At 37.8% G+C, this 20805-nt stretch overlaps 1 protein-coding gene across 1 annotated transcript; it reads right to left on the bottom strand.

Moving 5' to 3' along the window:
• Positions 1–1375: 1375 nt before the first annotated feature.
• LOC137246100 (DNA-binding protein modulo-like) lies at positions 1376–13594 on the bottom strand. Its single transcript, XM_067777194.1, has 3 exons — positions 13459–13594; positions 8477–9140; positions 1376–1550 (listed from the first exon to the last, which is right to left on the bottom strand). Exons 1-3 carry the CDS (start codon positions 13592–13594, stop codon positions 1376–1378), a joined length of 975 nt encoding a protein of 324 aa, XP_067633295.1.
• Positions 13595–20805: the final 7211 nt, after the last annotated feature.

Here is a 20805-nt window from a genome sequence, read left to right as displayed (position 1 = left end):
ATCCGTATTTGGTAATGAATTATCGCACTTTTTCCATTTTTCGAAATTTTCGATATCGAAAAAGTGGGCGTGGTTATTGTCCGATATCGTTCATTTTAAATAGCGATCTGAGATGATTGCCCAGGAACACCTTTCATTAAGATACCTCAAAATTTACTCAAGTTATCGTGTTAACGGACAGACGGAAGGACGGACGGACGGACGGACGGACATGGCTCAATCGAATTTTTTTTCGATACTGATGAATTTGATATATGGAAGTCTATATCTATCTCGATTCCTTTATACCTGTACAACCAACCGTTATCCAATCAAAGTTAATATACTCTGTGAGCTCTGCTCAACTGAGTATAAAAAAAACGTATGTATGAATTAAAAACAAAAAAAAAAAAAAACAAAAACAGGATTAGCCTGGTTTCATCGGGCCACTTCAGGGCAGTGCGCCGCCACAACGTCCGAGAAAAAAAAAATTGAAACTGTAGATGTGTGCTTTAGTACAGAGTAATTTATACCGCTGGGTGACTAGGGTCTCGAGATATAGGCCAAAATGTGGACCCGGATACCCCTAGAATGTGTGTCTAATATGGATATCTAATGAAAGCTGTTTCTCAGAGCTTTAAAGTAATTTTCATTGTGATATTCGATTTAGTCGCATCAACCTGGAAAAACTGATAAATATGCATGCGAAGCCGAAAAAAGCATGAACTGATAATACCCACATACCAATTTACATACGTCCTATTCGATTTGTCTGAAATTTGATATATAAATTTGCCTATATTAGTATTTACGATCCCTTTTTCGTGGAAGTAGACCAGAGACGGGCTGGGAATGCGATTAGGACTAGGATTGGGATTGAGACTCGGAGTGGGACTGGAACAAAATACATACCACCCTCTGGGGCTGGCAATAAGGGATGAAAAAAAAAAACTTGAGAGAGGAGAAAAGAGGGAAGGATAAGAGACTGAGAAAGGTATATATTGAGATGAAAATAGAGATAGATGGAGCGAAAAAGACGGAGACAGGAGTGAGTAAAATGATTAAGAAGAAGTGAAGAGGTGAGGGCAGAGTAAGAGAGAAAAAGATTATTAAAATATATGCAGGTAGACCAAATTTAGGGAAGAGCAACGTCTGACAGGTCTGCAAGTATGCTACATAAATCGGGCAGCCATAGGATCTACTTACTTCTGGATCGGCCCAGTATATAGCAGACTCAACCTCTTCCATTAATTTGGAATCATCTGTATATTCGAGTTTAGTATGTTCCGCCAATTCGGCACCCTGACGCCAACCTTTCGACTCAATTGTGACCCAAGATCTCTTTCGAAGCTCAGGCATGGAGCCATATATTCCGCTTGTCCGATATTAAATGGCGCTATATTTCTATGGCTGTACGCCCTGCTCTCAAGCTGCCTGAGGTCTTAAGCCTTGTTGCAGTTGCTAAGGCGATAGATTTGCTCATTAAGTCTTGAGGTGGGATGTGCAGAATCGCATGCAATGCTGCTGTCGGTGTAGTTTTTAGGCCTCCCATTATGTTAGTCATTGATATTCTGCATAACCCCACAAATATTTTTGTACACATTCTTTTTGTGTGGCTGTACACCAAACAAAGACCAAATAGTAAAAAATGGATCTGACAGTTTCCACTAATACCTAGCATTCTCTTGCATGCAAAAAGTGCCGCGGAGGCTTTGTTTGTTCTCTCTGCTATATGGAGTTTCCACGATAACTTGTTCTCTAGTATGACTATTAGATATTTTGCGCTGTAGTTTCCTGTATAGGTTTACCCCACCAAGCTTAGGCTTAGTCCAATTAGAGACCTCATATTTCCTAATAGTTAATACTAGACGGTTTTTTCGCGTTGGCGTTGGCGTTAAACTCAACTCCAGGTGCTTAAACATATGTATATCCCGAAGTGCCTGATCCATCTGAGAACTTTTTGTTGTAAGCCATCTGCCGCTTATGATGACTGAAATGTAATCTTCATTGGCTTGTAATGCCGTTTTACCTGCATTACAAGTATTTTCTACATGCACCCCACAGTAAACAATGTACTGTCCCTATTACATATACCACCACTGTAACAGCTGCAAGCGAATGACTGGCACGGACAAATGCAAGTAATAATGGGCAAACATTTCATTCGCGCACCGATTGTCTAGCTAATACTGCGTGTAATTCTCAACTCTTTCATATCCACTTCTACTTAAGTACAAATAATCTGTATTTCGTGATTAGCGAGAGCTCAACCTTCATCAAGGATACCACTACCGTGTCTGGTACTTTCGATCCTGTTCGAAGTGGGCGATCTTGGTCGCTTTCTTTTGGTGTGTCCAGGGAGTAGTGAGTGAGGAGATTTAATTTCCACCTCACAGTTTCCCTCCGACACTAGTGAGTCATCTCCCCATCTACGGGAAGATACCACCGAATAAATTGGGTTCAGTAACTAACTCCCGGTTCACCGGAAGTCACCACCTTATTAATTGGTGACGTGTATCAGTTTCACCAACCTTCGGTTGCTTGCAAATCGATCCAACCATCCACCTGCAGTGTCCACCGACTCACCGGAATCCACCAGCCGTATTCACCAAACCGCCGTAATCCATAAACTTGTAAACCAGGGACATGTATCGGTTTCACCAACCTTCGGTTGCTTGGAAATCGATCCAACGAGCCCCCTCCATATTCACCAATCCGTCGGAATCCACAAAATTTTCAACCAACGACGTGTATTGGTTTCACAAACCTTCGGTTGCCTGGAAACCGATCCAAGGATCCACCAGCCATATCCGCCGGCCCGCTGCAATCCACAAGCTGCCCACTTGTGACGTGCATCGATTCCACCGACCTCCGGTCGTTTGGGGAAATTGATCCGCCGACTCACCAACCTTCGGTTACAATCCACCTTCCATTCCTCGGCCAGGTTTACCTCTCTGCAACGGTGTGTGTTTTACCAAAATACCAATAGCAAATCGACGTGTGTTCATTTCAAAAGGAAATAGGTGTCCTTCTTCGACTCTGGATTGGCTGAGTGCTACCCCGGCCTTCGACGAAACCCACTTTACATAATGTATGTTTCACTGGGCCTTCCTCGAACTGTCTAAGCAATTTGGTGATAACCAGGATCCATAGCCCTGATGATTAAACCCCACCCTGCGGCGTTGATGTGTTTACAGGTTTTGTTGCCTCCAACTTATAACGCTTCATTAACAAATCGGTACCTCTAGCCTCGAACAAGCCTTTCCATTCTTTTTCCCCCTTTTCCTTTTCTTTCCCTATCTTTCGTTTCCTTTCTTTCATGTCTACCTACATTTAATAACTTTTAGGAATAAGTTTTAAATAATAAAAAAGACACATTTAGATTTGATCCCACAAATCTTTGTATATCAAACCCATTTCTAGCCCTTAATCTTCGAGTTCATTCCTTTACCAAATAAAATTTACCCCATATATGAACTTACACGCCCTTACTTGATATCGAAATACAGAAATAAAAATCAGTTAGCAGTATTAGTATCCAATATATTCACAAAAAATATACACACGAACATATAAATGGAGAAGACATTTAAACCCGACAATCGCATTGCTCCTTTGACACCGGATTAACAAGGACAATTGCGTAAAAATAAAAATTTATTACGCAAAAGCTGCAAATGTCGCAAATGCTTTAACGAAAATCCTACAGCAGCATTTGTGCATACAAAGTTGCAAAAGCATAGCACACACACATACACACATACACATACTTATATACCATAGAAAGATATGCGCTGGTCGTATCCACATGCTTACAATAATCGCATAATAATACAACAATAAGAACAACCATAACAACCAATAGCATTAGCCATATCAATAGTGAAATTATCGAAATAAACGAAAAACGAAATCAATATATAACAAGTAAGGAAGTCTAAGTTCGGGTGAAACCGAACATTACATACCCAGCTGTACTCTTGAATTGCTGCTGTTCTTTGTTTTGTGTACTTAATAGTGTTACAAGGCTGCGCAATAATACATATACGTATGGATCTATTCTTAACTAATTTTACTTCGAGCTACGGCTCCCGAAACATAGGAAATTCCTTAATCATAAAAGGGGCGGTATCCCACCCATTTTTTAAAAGTTGAAGTTTTTCCTATTTATTGTTATAAATCAACTTGGGAAATGAAATACCATTGATATAAAGCTCTGACACAAATATAGCTTATTTTATTCGTCTACGACCCTTTTAAAATCTTTTATATAAAAGTGGGCGTGGTCCTTAACTGATTTCGTTAATTTTTCTTCAAAGCATTCCTGCCGAATTTTGTTACGATAGGTTTAACGATTTTTGATTTATGATTAATAATATTTGTAAAATTGATTTTATCACAAGTGGGCGGTGTCACGCCCATTTAAAAACATTTTTTTTTTTTCATTTTTATCAAGAGTCTAAATATCAGTCCACACGTCAAATTTCAACATTCTGGGTGTATTATTTACTAAATAATCAGGTTTTTTGTGTTTTCCAAAATGTTATATATATAAAAAGTGGGCGTGGTTATCATCCGATTTCGCTGATTTTCAATACCAATCTATTCTAAGTCCAGATAAGCTCGTGTCCCAAATTTGGTGAAAATATCTCAATATTTACTGAAGTTATCGTGTTAACGGGCAGACGGATGGACGGACAGACGGACGGATGGACGGACATGGCTCAATCAAATTTTTTTTCGATACTGATAATTTTGATATACAATGGAAGTCTATATCCCATCAAAGTTATAATACCATGTGTACAAGTACAGCTGGGTATAAAAAACTCAAAGAAAAAGAGAGAATAAAATTACACGCAACAAGGCCGGATGCCCAATGAAGGAGGCAGTGAAAGTGAATCGTCGTAGTTTTGATATACCAGCTTGGCATTCGAATATGCCATAAGCAGAGGTGGTAACGCCTTTAAGTCTCAAAAAAATTATTTTTTGAGTATTGTAAGCCAAAAATGTGGAGTGAGAAGAGACGAGTAGCAGACACCGAGTACATGTGGATTATGCCCTTTCTGGTATGTGATGGTAGTGCATGTTAAGGTTGTGCTTAAGAAAATCTCTTTAGCAACGTCATCAATGTCGCTTGATACTACTGGCACACATAATATAGCGGCATATATACCTAACTCACTTAACCGATTACCGATTATTACTTGTCATTTCGACATAATCGTATGTTATAAGATGTATAAAATGAGCTTGTAATTGTCGTATTGCGTGTGGATTGGAAATAAGGACACACACATACATATGCAAACGGTAATACTTACTAAATAAGTACAAAAGAGCATACGTAATACTACTTTCACGATTTAAAGCTGTTATGAGTATATTGAGTAGTGAGGATATTAGGTGCATGATTATATTAGGGTGTGCTATTTTAGGGTGATTTATATTTTGAGATTCGACCTCGGATAAGTTTTAATTTAGGACGACATCAAGCATCCGGAAAATTTAATCTTCCCAATCAAGCCTCATTCCTGGTGCACGCTCTTAAATAATAAAGGAAAAAACGTTAGTTGTCGTTGTAATTGCAAAGACACTGCCTGAAGGTTGATGGGAGTGTTCTGTATTTGTATTGTGTATTTCTTGGAATATAAGCACTTTATTCTGCCTTAGGAGAGTTTTCTTCGAACCTTGAGGCTGTGATTGATTTTAATCGCAGCTAACAGCAGCCATTATACTTAAATATTTGAAATGACAGGTCATTCGTATTTGGCATCACTCCATACAACATCAAATGCTTGTAGTTGAAAGAGGTGTTGTTTTCATCTCATTGTTGTGGTAGCGATAAGGACACCCCCCGAAGGTTTTACGTTACCGATGTTGGTGGTCCTCTGCCGGATATGGATATGGTAACTCCTGGAAACAAATACCACCAAGGTACAGACCAACCATTTCGGGAACCTTTTAGTGTGAACATATTGATCCTTCTAAGCCATTACGTCCCCACCCCTTAGTTACATGAGGAACTTTGGGTCGCCAAAGTCTCGAAGAAGCAAGATATGCCACAGGTAGGTGAGGTTGAGAATGGGATTCAGGAAGCTGTAATTTGCGCAGGCAACCCTTTGAAAGGGTTGCGCTAAACAACCTCCTGAGTGAATCATTTGTGTGTTTTAGTCGCCTCCTACACAGAAATAGCTGCAAGGGGTATATTCTAAGCTGCTTAACCCGCTGAGGGTTTCCATCTTATTATTTGGAGTTGATAAATAGGTATTATTGGGGAATTGTCCACTAGCTCTAAGCTAATAACGTTGTGATCGCTCCGTTTGTAGACGTTACTGACATGGACATGACGACTAAAATTTTTAGTTCCTTTGATTTTTGCCCACGTGAACGCTGTCATGGTCGATGTAATGTTTTTCTACGGAAGGAGTTTTCCTGGTGCCCGAATTGAGGCTTTACTAGGTGAGTCCGAGAGCCAACTTTGCTCTTGAGTATTTTTGTTAGGTGAAAAGAGTATTGCTATATCAAATTTCTCTTCAAACATTGTTTGGGATAAGAGGTCTTGAGCCGCTCCACAGTGGCTTTAAATTGAGTTGCAACATCCTCACGAGGCAATATGAGTGCCTGCCAAATATTGTCGGCCGCCATGACGTGGTTGCAAATTGAAAATTCAACTGACTTGCAGATGCTGTTCGGAGTCGGCGTAAAACCTGTAGGCCCCAACCCACCAATTTGTAGGAAAAATTAAAAGGAACACGACTCAAATTGGAAGTGAAGTCCAGCCTTAAGTTTCTTTGGAGGTTATCGCGCCCTGCTGTTGTTTAATTAAAAGTTTTCCTCCCACATAATAGATATTTCAGTTCATAGCTCACGGCCTTACGGCAGACCTGACCGCAATTTGTGAATAGTTTGCACCTGTCTAAAATCTCTTTACACTTTTGAAATATATGTTCATAGCCCCAGCACCTATAAGAACATTTTAATTATTTTATTTTCACCTATAAGAACATTTTTATAATGCGGAACCATACCTATCCTACTGGTATTTTTTGAACAAATTTGGCAATATTTCGTCGAGGTTTCTTTGCTGTGACCTTTACAGATTCCTTTAGATCTGCTTCAATCTCAGCTTGGTACGCGATTATTTTCCCCCTCTATATGTTTTTAGTTGAAGTAACAAATCTCGGGCGGCTGTCGTGGTATAGTGCTAGCATTCTCCGCCATTCACACCGAAGACCCTGGGTTCAAGCCCCGTGCAAAGCAACATCACAAGTTTGGAAACAAGTTTTTTGAATTAGAAGAAAATTGTTCTAAGCGATGTTGCCCGTCGGCTGTGATTTGGCAAGCACTCCGGGTGTATTTCTGCCATGAAAAGCTCTCAGTGAAAACTTATCTATCTCGCAGGTGCCATTCGGAGTCGGCATAAAACATTTAGGTCCCGTCCCGAAAGTTTGTAAGAAAAAGTAAAAGGCACACGACGCAAATTGGAAGAGAAGTTCGGCATAAAATCTCTTCAGAGGTTATCGCGCCTTACATCTTGTTATACCTTTCATGAAAATGAAATGGTATATTAATTTCGTCACGAAACCCAAAATTGTAAGTCCTTAAAGGAAAATAGATAGACCCACCATTAAATATACCGAAATAATCAGGTTGAAGAGCTGAGTTGATTTAGCCATGTCCGTCTGTCCGTCTGTCTGTTTGTATGCAAACTAGTTTTTATTTTATATTTATCTTAAAACTCATTTAGGTATGTAGATCTGTTCACTATATATTTCTTATCTTATACATCCGATTATTCGGAGATTAAGAATGAGATAAGATTATTGTTCAGCCCCATTCATGAAAGGTATGAAGTCTTCGGCACAGCCGAAGACAGTCCCGTCCTTACTTGTTTTTTTTTTTAACATATACACTTTGGCCGATCTTGATTCATAACAACTCCTCTCTTTTAGCAATATGTCAGCATGAGCTACATCTTGGGCCTTCGAAATTATAATTGCAACCCGCCTTGTTTTAATAATTTTTTTATTCGACTGGGTTCGGCTATCCCATCTCTTATCTTTTGTCGCGTTTTCTGCATAAGTCATGGACTCTTGTGACCCCACTCGTGCCCTGGCGTAACGTTCTTTGATGAAGTTGTTGGCTTGAAAACTCATTTTTTCTTTATAAAATTTTTCGTCGGTCTCTTTACGGGAGGTGACGATTTTTGGCCGTAACATCGGAATTTATATTCTTCTTTAATTCCTTTACATCCTGGGTGAACGCGTGCAGATTATAAAGGTCACAGCATAAGACTGCCTGTCTGAGCCCAGTGGACCAGGCCTTTCTGGAGAACGAAGTAAGTTAAGGGTAATTCCCTTATCCTGCATTTTATTTTGCATATTACTCATTAGTTTGATTGGGTCTACACTTGGGGACGCCATCTAAGTACGAATGTATAGTCAGTGTAGGGTCTATATTAAGTTGTTTATTTTATTTATATTAACACTTTTACTTGTTTCTTATACTCTCAATATCACCACACTCAGCAAAATGCTCCTTTATTTTATCCTCAATGATAGTTCGTTTTAGGTTCTTTACATATACAGTTCTATCTTTGCTCTCTTCAATTTTCCTTTTCCTTTCTTCGTATGATGCTTTCTTTTCCTCGGCAGTTTTCTTTCTATCTTCGGCTCCCTTAATTTTTTTATTTATTAATTGAATGTTTACAGTAATAGTTTTGCCTTTGACCTGCGCAATTTCACTAGTTGCAACTTGAACTGCCTCTGCTTCTTCGGGTGACGAATATGCAACAAATGCAACACTGCCATTGGGGCCATGATTTTTATATATAGTGTGCAAGATACCAAACTTTGCAAACACCTCAACAAGATCTATTTGTTTATATGTTCTGGGAAGGTTCCTCACAACAAGAACTTGGTTTTTAGGGAAATCCTTCGGCAAAGCACCAGTTTTAATATTTGGTACACCAGTTTCGTTATCTGCATTGGCCTTATTACCTTTCTTGAGTTTGGGTGTCAAACCTTCAGATTCCTTTCCGATAGGTGCCTCATCTTGTACATTCATATCATCATCCTCATCACTTTCTTCGCCATCTTGTCCACCATTTTCAGCATCTTCGTCATCATCATCCTCTTCATCTTGAGTAAATGTAGGGTCTATATTAAGTTTTTTATTTTATTTATATTAATACTTTTACATGTTTCTTACTTGTGATTTTTCAATTTAAAAAATAATTAAGTTACCTGTTTTAAATGAAAATTTTGGAAGTTATCAAAATAAGAAAATTTTGTGAGAATATAAAATTTTGTTATACCTATTAATATTTCAAATAATTTAATAAAAATATTTATAGAATTAATAGTTTATTTTAAATACTCTATAGTCAGTAATCTTGAATAATCATATTTATATCTATCTCACGGCAGCTTCATTTCTCGTTTGTCTCATATCATTTCAAGAATTTTGGGAAAGATTTATGGCCAGACACCGAATCAACTAGACTGGGCGTACTCTTTGTCAAACCTTTCTTTGGTTTCGTTTTTGGTTTTTTTATTTGATTTCACTTCAGTATTCTAGGGTCGTGTTGCGCTAACAACAGCCCTAGTTTACGCAGACTTTATTTTCAGCTTCGTGTTCTTTTCGCCTTTATTACAGCTGTAATGTAATTATCACTCTCCAGTATTCTTCCGGCATTGAACACCAGAACACTTTCGATATACCGAGGTCTCAAAGCACCAAGTTCTTTCTCTGCTGAATTGCTATTCTCCTTTTTTGGAAAATATTATTATTATTATTATATTATTTTGTCATATTGGTTTGGTTAATTAAAATGTACCGAGTTTATTTCCTGGTATCATAATGTAAGCAAAGACCTTCGTGATATCCTAATGTACATATGAGTGGATTTGCTTGTAGTGGTAAGCACCTTTTGACTTTAGTTCGCCACAAACAACAGTAAATAATGTAAAACGACTGAGCAAACCTTCAGCCAAGACTGTCATTGAACTACATTCCTCTCATGCACATACAAATAACCCAAATAGTGTGGCATTTGTTACAAAAGAATGAACTGTTTGGTGAATTATGGTTATTGCCAAGCAATACTCGTAGCTTATTGGTCTTCTACACCGTGTTAACATTATATGAGTTCATTATGGTTGTTTGATATGCTTCTTTTTGGTTCCATCATTCTGAGCGAGATTTATGTAAATTTAATTTTTATTTATTTTTGCGTTTTGTGGTTTTAAATAAAGAAGTAAACGTCGATACAGTAAAATATTGTTATATTTGATTAGTCATACGCAATGGTGTACCTGAATTGTTTAAGGAGGGGAATCAACTAATAGCTGACTAGCTTGATTTCACTTCTAATCGAAACTAATTATACACAATTAAATTGTTTTTGGGGAGTGTAACAACTGTTTTATTAAAACATGTGCACTAAATCGATTTCTTTCTTTTTTAAACCATTATCCAATCAAAGTTATAATACCCCGTGTATAAGTAGAGCTGGGTATAAAAACTTTACACGTATGAGGCACATTTTTGAGTTATACAATTATTTTGAATAAAGAAGTAAACGTTGATAGTTTACAATCTATATATATAAAAAGAAGGGTCTCGAGATATAGGCCAAAACATGGACCCGGGTAACTCGAGGAAGTGTTTGTACAATATGGGTATCAAATGGAAGCTGTTTATGAGTACTTTGACACTGGGTATTTTTTGTACCCCTGGGTGACTAGGGTATCGAGATATAGGCCAAAAAGTGGACCCGGATACCCCTAGGATGTGTGTGTTTTCTGGATATCAAATAAAAGCTGTTGCTGAGAGCTCTAAAGTAATTTTCATTGTGATATTCGAATTAGTCGCGTCAACGTAGCAAAACTGATAAATATGCATGCGAATTCGAAATAGAGACATGAATTAATAATACCCACATTCCTATTTACATACGTCCTATTCAATTTGCCTGAAATTTGGTATATGCCTATATTAGTATTTACGATCCTTTTTTCCGGGAAGTTAACCAGAGACGGACTGGGACTGGGATTAGAACTAGGACTGGAACTGGGACTGGAACAAAATACATACCACCCTCTTGGACAGGCAATAAGGGATGAAGAAGAATGAGGAGAAGGTGAGAGAAGAGAAAAGAGAGAAGTAGAAGGATACTGAGAAAGAAATAGAATGAGACGAATATGGAGATAGATGAAGCGAAAAAGACGGAAGGAGGACTGAATAAAAGTATCAGGAAAAAGTGAAGAGGGGTGGGTGAGGGCAAAGTTAGACGGAAAAATCTTATTAAAAATGCAGATAGGCCAAATTTAGGGCAGAACAACGTCTGCCAGGTCTGCAAGTATTGTTATATTTGATTACTCATACGCAATGGTGTACCTGAATTCTTTAAGGAGGGGAATCAACTAATAGCTGATTAGCGTGATTTCACTAATAATCGAAACTAATTATACACAATTAAATTGTTTTTGGGGAATGTAACAACTGTTTTATTAAAACATGTGCACTGAATCGATTTCTTTCTTTCTTCAACCATTTCCAATCAAAGTTATAATACCCCGTGTACAAATAGATCTGGGTATAAAAACTTTACACGTATGAGGCACATTTTTGAGTCATACAATTATTTTGAATAAAGAAGTAAACGTCGATAGTTTACAATATTGTTATATTTGATTACTCATACGCAATGGTGTACCTGAATTGTTTAAGGAGGGGAATAAACTAATAGCTGATTAGCGTTATTTCACTTCTGATCGAAACTAATTATACACAATTAAATTGTTTTTGGGGAGTGTAACAACTGTTTTATTAAAACATGTGCACTAAATCGATTTCTTTCTTTTTTAAACCATTATCCAATCAAAGTTATAATACCCCGTGTATAAGTAGAGCTGGGTATAAAAACTTTACACGTATGAGGCACATTTTTGAGTTATACAATTATTTTACTCTCTGTTAGAAGTATTTAAAAAATGAGCTCAATCCCTTTAACGGTAGACAGGATTCTTTCCAGTAATAGGCAAGGTCATAAATGAGAGAAACAGAAAAAGGAGGGAACGTCATCACAACTGTTCTAAGGGTAGCCTGCTATAATTGTTTCAACAAAAATTCTAGTGCCTGATAGAACTTGAATTAATGCATCTCAAATGGTCTGGTATAATCTTTGATTACTAAAGATTGTATTCTTGCAAATACGAAATTCTAGATAACACTGCCTTAATTGAGGCTTGATAAACCTTCTAAAACCTATAAGTTTTATGTTAACTCCGAAAGGCACCTGTAAGCAGATAAGTTTTCGTTGCTCACAGAGTGTTCGTCAAATGACTGCCGAGAAGCAAATTTAAATCGACACCACTGTTTTGAAGCAGAGGAAGTTGGAGGACTCCACTGAGTTGGAAGGTGAAGGGAGAGGAAGACCTGATCCTCCTTAGTGCTCTCAATTGATGTCATTTATCACAAAATAGTAACAGCAATCTGCAACAGGCGTGCTGTAACAAAGATAGTACTCTGTTCCATATGTAAATACCAATAAGTATTCCCAAACCCTTAAAAGTAAACAATTAATGATTGGCGCTCACGCCTTTTAGACGCTGAAGGACCTTGTCTGCCATTGAAAAGAAACTATATTGGCTATATTAAACAAAATTTTCAGCGCTAATTGTGATTACCAAGCAGCACCAAGCATATGTCTCTTTCAACACATTGAAGGTATTCAGCTTTCACTTAGGATAAATATATGTATCGCTAGGTACAATCTTAAAGATCATAAATCTAAGTGCGAGATGTAGTAATCAATTCGCGCACCGCCCAGAAACGTTATATCAAAACCAAGAAGAATTAAACAAGATGTGTCGCAGTGTAGTGCCTAATTTCAAATTTTGCTAAATTTTTACATACAAAAGCTCCCTTCCCCACCAGAAGGAATATTGGCTCTTTCATTGATGAGCTTTGCTGTACAATTAAAACGTGCCTCCACGTTCTTTACGGTTGTTTCATCTGAAAATCATCCAACTCTTCGGCGGCCTTATTTCCGACGTAGTTGTGGTAAATATCGGCCATTTGGGACATCCGCGTAAATATTATTACACTACCGACGATCCGACACTTCAAAATATCACAAAATATCAGGTGTAACCTGTAATGATGACCAGACATCTGATTGAAGTGGCCCGCCTACCACGGTTATATAGTAATATCTGCAAGTAATCGTACTAAAAGAAATTAGGCCGATGGAACGAGAAGAGCATATAAAGGCTCTCCGCGAAAAATCTGCAAAATCTTGTACCATAAATATGCCCAGAAAACTCCGCTCCCAAAGTCAGATACCCGAAATTCGTAGTTGAGATGATGCGCGTCACTGTAGCGCAATTTTCCTCTGGATACTGTAATAGATTGAACACCAACTATCCATTATCTTCCTATGTCTTTTGGTCCGAACCTGTTGAAAATCACCGGCCATGTAAATATATGATCTGATAGTTGGATCAGCAACCCTTTCTTTCTTAGACGGTGGAGTGGCACACTGTCCAGTTAAACTAGGCTTATCCTTTTCATGTATCCATGCCACGCGATAGCGCCGTTTAGGCATACTGATTTAGTCACCCTTTCCGCATGCATCAATTGCATCATCACTAGATACGCCAGCAGTCCAAAAATATATGTCTTTTCACATTAGAAAAACTTGGTTCCTCATTAGGACACTCCTCTCCAAAAGTCTGTGCACAAAGAGTATTTCACGAGGCTAATGAAACTCTACTGAAAGAGTCTTCCTATACCCTGCGTTTATGTGGATTCTCCTTGAAACCGGCGTGCCCACTCAATATCTGCATGAGGTGGTAGTTTAGTTCGCCATGCTTCCGCTTGTATTATTCCGCTATATTCTAAACTAGCATGAATGTCGAGCCCTTTCCTCGATTCTTCCCACTGTTCTTGCCACCTAACTATTGTTCATGACTTTGGTCTCTTCATGGCGTTTTCAGATGATCGGCCGATTCCAATGTCATAAAAAGCTGTCATTTAAATTGACGGTAGATCTAATAAGATCTTCCGAGATAAATGAAGTATCGCGTTGTCAGAGACCGTCAAATAAACAGTTTCGATTCGTATAGCAGTTATATGGTGGACTACTGGGATTCAAGGGGTTCATAAACGCAATACAAAGCTTTACAGCTTCAAATATATTTTGCAACCCAATTATTAAACTCACCTACGCGAGGAGAATCCTGGTACAAATATGAATGTATTATACCCGTATTTAGCAGGCGAGGCTCTGGCGACCTTAAGTTCCTCATGGAGCTAGGGGAAGAGGGGGGGGGGGGTGGCCGAGAAGGTTTATTAAGGTCATATTAATCGTTCCCGAAATGGTGGGGCTAGTACCTTAATGATGCTTTGTTGCGCGAACGTACTGGATCTATAACCGACAAAGGACCATCAACAATTATAGCTTTACCCAAAACATTCGGGGAGTATCTTTGTCGTTAATATAACAACAACAACAGCAACCACATGATGGGATGCTATAAAATCATTTTGGTGGCTCATTTTATCGAGCGGCTTAAAATTTTATCGAGCTAATTATGTTGGATAATAGCTGACGGGTAGCTTCGCCTGGGCTGCTGATGTAGGCCTTTGAGTTTATTTACTAATCTCCTATGGTTTGGACGAACTCATTCACAGTCCGCTTTGAGCTCAACAAAATCACTTCTCTCTTATTACTAGCCATCTCAAGCCCCATGTTCGTCAGAAATTCTTTTATACGTAATCACCTCCCTCTACCTTTCTCTCACGGCAGAGGCTAGATTACATTCCATCGCGTTGATTTACTCATCTGTCACCTCTTTAAGTTTCATTTTCTCTTTGCGGCCATTTTACATTGGCTTGTGTATATGTAAGCAGTTGTTGTATGTATGTTTTTATACATGTATTTGTTTTATCGTGCTTGTTTATGAACTTGTTTTTGATATGGCCATACAACGAAACTTTTGAATAAAGTTATTAATTCTTTCCAAAGTTTCAAAACTGCTAGACGCTTTGCTTTATATTGATTGTGATCTTCATGCAAAATTTTTAGGATTACATTTTTTTCCATTACTTCCATTTAAGGAAAATGTTTTTTCTAACTGTTGGATTTGTTTCCTTGTTGTATTTTTGACATTTTGCTTTTAGCCAAATTTGAAGTGCTAAAATTTATTAAATAACTTCAATATATAGATGTTTAAATTGAACGCTTGACTTTCAAGTTTTCGATTATATGAAGCTGGGATAGGGATTAGTGTACGTATGTTAGCCAAAAGCAGAATTAGCACTTAGATAGTACACGAATAGTTAAACTAAATTTTCGTTAAAATCCACAAATGTTTTAAGCTCTTGCTTAGATGAGAGTTTTGACATTGAGTAGAATACTTTTGTTTCAACATTGGAGATTTATATGTTCTTTGAGGTTGACCAATATGAGGTAGTATTTTATTTAAGTTTTAAGGAAGTTGTAGTTGTATTATATGTAAATCATGCAGTTCGATTCTGCAGTTCGTTGAATGTAAAATGAATTATATTACTAGAGCAAAAATATAACACAAAAGGTCCAAATGCGATTTTATAAAGATTTATTTTGAAAGTTTTAGTTAAAAATTCACCTTCTTTTAAGATACTGACGCTAGCAACTACAACAAGTCTTAAAGCCTCGAAATAGCTTTACTGCAGACCTTATAGCAATAACAGTATAAAAGAAGTGAGGACGGGACCTCATACGTTTCATTAATGGGACTGAACAATAATCTATCGCATTCGAAATATCCAAATAATCGGCCGTATAAGATAAGAATTATATAGTGAACAGATGTAGATACCTAAACGATGGTGGTAATGGCTCTAGCTGTTAAAATGGGACAGAAATTAAGAAAAGTTTCTTATCTGAACAATCGGTTGTATGGGATGTATAGTATATATACCACCGAACAATACAATAATTCAGACAACAATGAGTGCTCTATATATAAGCGTTCGGTGAAATTTGGAGCTTTTTGCTATTAAAATTGGGTAGTAATTATGAAAAGCTTCATATCTGAACAATCTGTTGTGGGAGGATATGTGCTATATATACGATCTATCTTATCAATTTTTTCAGACAACCATATGCATACGAATGTTCGAATAAAATTCGGAAAACAAAATTCTGCTTTACAAAATTCTGCTTTTTAAAAATTATGCTTTTTTAAAATTCTGATTTTTAAAATTCTGTAAACAATGTTAAAGAGGACATCTCATTGGTTTGAAATATGCACTTTTTCAAAGTAATGGCATGTCCTCTTTAAAATTGTTTATACTAAATTTCAAAGTATTTTGTTTACATTATTTCTTGAACCAGCATTATAGATTGTTTTTGTGATTGATGACGCTATACAACTATGGCCGTATGGGCGTCACTCAAGCTGCCCGAGGCACCGAGCCTGATTGCAGTTGTTAACGCTATGTTCTTTGCTACCAGGTCTACAGGTGGATTGTACAGAATGGCATACAATGCAGCTGTCGGGGTTCTTTTCAGGGCTCCCGTAATGCTCGGCATTGGTAATCTGCATACTCCCTCTAATTTGTTGAGGTAGGTTGCTTTTTGTGTGGCTTTCCATCAAGCAAGAACTCCATAATATAAGATAGGGCTTACAATCGCTTTAAAAACCCAATGAGAATAAGGGAGTGATAAGCCATACGTACACCGCAGCATTCTTTTACATGCATAAAGTGCCGTTGAAGTCTTCTTCACCTTCTCCTCCACGTTGAGCTTCCACGACAGCTCACTGTCTAGGATGATTCCTAGATACTTTGCGCAAGGTTTATCCTGTAGAGTCACCCCTCCTAACTTAGATCTTATTCAATTTGGGACCTTGTACCTCTTTGTAAACAAGACCATATCGGTCTTAACCGCATTGACTTTCAACCCGAGATTTGATGCCCAGGTATAAATATCCCGAAGCGCCCGATCCATCAAAGAGCTAATCGTTGGAAGGCTCTTTCCACTTATGACAACTGCAACGTCATCCGCGTAAGCCGTAAGTTTTACGGGTCCCTCATAAAATCGCCTGAGCAGTTGGTTGATGACCAGCGTCCACAGAAGAGGTGAAAGCACCCCTCCTTGCGGCGTTCCCCTGTCCTCTGATTTCGTGGCCTCGTACAATCCCCATTGTGATGTAATCTTCCTGCTATTTAACATGCAGCCGATCCATCTGGTTAAGGCTGGATGTACTTTAATGTAATTAAGACCATCCATAATCGCCCATTTTGCAACATTATTGAAAGCCCCGGCAATGTCCAAGAAGACTCCTAGAGCATATTCCTTATATTCCAGAGCTTTCTCTACACTTATTACCACCCTATGCAATGCGGTGTCTACCGACTTGCCTTTGGTGTACGCATGCTGTGTTGTGGAGAGCAGCTTTTCATCCACGTTGGACTTCATGTATACATCTATTAGCCTCTCAAACGTTTTTAGCAGAAATGATGTTAAGCTAATGGTCTGTAATCTTTGGTATACACGTGACCGATCTTCCCCGCCTTTGGTAGGAAAGCTACATGAGCAATTCTCCAAGAGTGCGGTACATGATCAGTCTTATGCACCCATCGAATATTATTTTACGCCATTCCACGACCACCTTACTTGAAACTTGTAGCATGGCCGGGAATTGGCCATCTGGGTCCGGCGATTTAAACGTCTTCACTGCCCACTCGATCTTGGTATCGGTCACCAAGCCCGGCGGTACCCGCTCCGTGGTCGAAGTGTGAGTGCTGTCTGCTGGCTGTTCTAAACCATCTCCCGATGAGAAATGTGTATCGAGAAGCACCTCAAGGGATTCCCCACTATTACGTGACCTTCCCCCGTTCTCTTTCTTTATTAGTCCCTGTTCTATATTTCCCCTTGCTAGGACTTTTCTCAACCGTGCTCTTTCGCTGGAGCACTCTATGTCCATACGGAAAATATTAGGGGGACTCATTAAAGCATATCAATTTGTAAGGTGTAAAATTATATACATTTACACACGCTGTTATATGAACGGACCCAGTAATCGTCTTAATATATAAAAAACACGTATCACACAATTGAGGCTAATGGACTCCTCTACTACTGAACCGATTTCGAATTTGTTTTACACCCCGTGTGTAGTTTGATCTAACTTGAAATATAGGAGAGGTTATATCTCAGTTTATAGGCGCAATATTATTTTATTGCAATTTTTTTGTTTATACGTAATAATAAAATGTTACGTATACGCAGTGGTGCACCTCTTTTCAGTTGGTATGGATATACTTAAGTGTAACTGGTTGGTGTTTAATTACACATGCTCATCAATAAAAAATATTATAGCGAATGATATCAAGTATAGCACATCACCAGGCCCGCCGAGAGGATGGGGGGGGGCGTGTCTGAGGGGGCCCGCTATTTAGAGGTACTATGTCATTTTTTTTAATTCAGGAGGGTCTTTAGTTGTTCCATGCGCAATTTTTAAGCCGAATTTCAAAAGCAACGAAAATCTGCATTTCGGTTTAATATTATAGTGAAGTGTGAAAAATAAAAATCTATATATATAAAAAGAAAGGCTAAAATGTGTGTTAGCTGGTCGCCGGTGTTTGAAGAGATGCGTCGGTCGATTTTGTTCAAACAACAAAGTTGCGTAAACCTCGCCCGGTGGAGAGGGTCTCGAGATTTAGGCCAAAACGTGGGCCAGTGACTGGTTAGACAGTGTTTATACAATATGAATATCAGACGAAAGGTATTGATGAGTGCTTTAGTACAGAGTAATATATTATCCAGAGACGGACTGGGACTGGGATTAGGACTAGGACTGAGACTGAGACTCGGAGTGGGACTGGGACTGTTACTGGAATAAAATACATACCACCCTCTGGGACAGGCAATAAGGGATGCAGAAAAATGAGTAGGAATTGAGGGAAGAGAAAAGAGAGAAAGGGACGGAGATTGAGAAAGAGATAGAATGAGGCGAACATGGAGATAGATGAAGCGAAAAAGACGGAGAGAGGAGTGAATAAAAGGATTAGGAAAAAGTGATGAGGGGGAGAGCAGAGTCAGACGGAAAAAGCTTATTAAAATGTATGCAGATAGGCCAAATTTAGGGAAGGACAATGTCTGCCGGGTCTGCTAATATTCTTTATTAATTTTATTGTCGATCAGCTGTATTATTGCCAAAGAAATTGTGATTATTATTCAAAACTAAAACGTCTTTAGTAAGATATTCTTGTAATCGACTTGCTGATGTTGGAGAGTTCTGGCGAATAGACGGCTGTTATATTTGCAAGGTTGCATTCCGTTGAGTTTACCGCGTTTACACCATGAAATATGCGCGTAAATTTATACAAATTGTGTAAACTATTTTTCAGACAAAATTTGACAGTTCGTTTACGCACAAGATAAAATTATACGTTTACACACATTATAAGGCAATTATAAAGTTAAATGAGTTCCCCTATTATCTTTTAAAGACAATTCTTGCCATAGTGGTGAAATTTAACTTTTCTTAAACGGTTCTTTGTTATGTGCTCGATAGTAATTGAAAAAACGTGGTTTATTACTATATTTACAAACATGTCACAAATAAGCATTTGTGGTTATTATTATTATTTAGAGAAAATAAATAATTATGCTTCACATAATTGGTCTTGTTCAAAAGAATCCAGTTTTAGTGTAAATCGCGGATAGATAATTATAACTCGAAATATTCCCCTGAGTTTTGGTCAGTACATAACCACACCTCATCGGAAACGGAAACCTTTCTTACAACGCAAAACAATATCGAAGCGTGGCATCGACGTTTAAAAGTACTTGTTGGAAGAAGCAATTCACAGTTTTATAATCTTGTATTAAATTTGCAAAGGGAATTTTTTACGCTAAATCGCAAATATTCAGAAGGGAAAATCGAGAAATAATATGAAAAAAAAAAGAAATGTAATTAAGAAAAACAAACAAATTCGAAGTGCTATTAGAAAAAGAAATGAATTAAGTCGCACGAATTTTTTGAAACGAATTGCAAAAAATATGACAATGTACTAAACCAAAATTTTGCTAATATACGTACATAGTACATTTATATGGAATAGGAAGTTTTGTTTGTTGAATATAAATACACTGGTTATAACTTTTTCGCTTTATATAACGCTTTTTTAAGTTAGGTAAAACGCATGTCGAAATATTAGGTTTAAGCCAGAGGTGCATAATTTATTTGCCCCAAAAACCGAATTTAGTAAGAAAGCAATGCCGAATTTTGAAAAGCAGAATTTCGAAATGTAAGAATTAATAAAAGCAGAATAAAAAAAAAAAACAGAATTTTATTCGAGCAGAATTTTTAAATTTTCTGGAATTTTGGGGAGTCGAATTTTGTAATGCAGAAAAGTGACACGCTCTCATACGAAACCTGGTGGAGTTTGAAGCTTCATCCCCATAAATTGTGGAGGATATGACAAAAATCATCTTTTCTGAAAAATTGGTTGTATGGGAGATATATGCTATGGTGGTCCGATCCAACCGATTCCGACATTTTATTTTCATAAACGGTACAAAAATAAAATTTTTTGGCGAGTCAAAAAATAGTTTTCAAACAAATGGAACACCCTAATACGCACACACAAACTAATAGAGGGAAAGTAGAATTGCAAAAAAATATTTTCCGTTACTTGGCAAGCAATAACTCTGTTTCCTTTCTAAATTCTAAAATCTTGCACTTCTCCCATCTCGCCAAATACAACTAGAACGCACGAAATTGTTGATTGCTTGCCACATGCGGCATGCGGCATGCGGCA

The sequence above is a fragment of the Eurosta solidaginis genome, chromosome 3 (genome assembly GCF_040869045.1).
Source record: "Eurosta solidaginis isolate ZX-2024a chromosome 3, ASM4086904v1, whole genome shotgun sequence".
In the NCBI taxonomy this organism is placed as follows: domain Eukaryota; kingdom Metazoa; phylum Arthropoda; class Insecta; order Diptera; family Tephritidae; genus Eurosta; species Eurosta solidaginis.
The sequence above is the reverse complement of the archived record's forward strand: the minus strand, read 5'-3'. Positions and strand labels throughout refer to the sequence as shown.

Bases quoted from the DNA above. Each gene is read 5' to 3' on its own strand.
- LOC137246100 (XM_067777194.1), bottom strand. From the start codon at position 13,594: ATGCCTAAACGGCGCTATCGCGTGGCATGGATACATGAAAAGGATAAG. The intron at 9,141-13,458 runs GTGATTTTCAAC...AACTTAATATAG, and splicing joins ATCATATATTTACATGGCCG to ACCCTACATTTACTCAAGAT. The intron at 1,551-8,476 runs GTAAAAGTGTTA...GGGGTTATGCAG, and splicing joins ATTGAGAGTATAAGAAACAA to AATATCAATGACTAACATAA.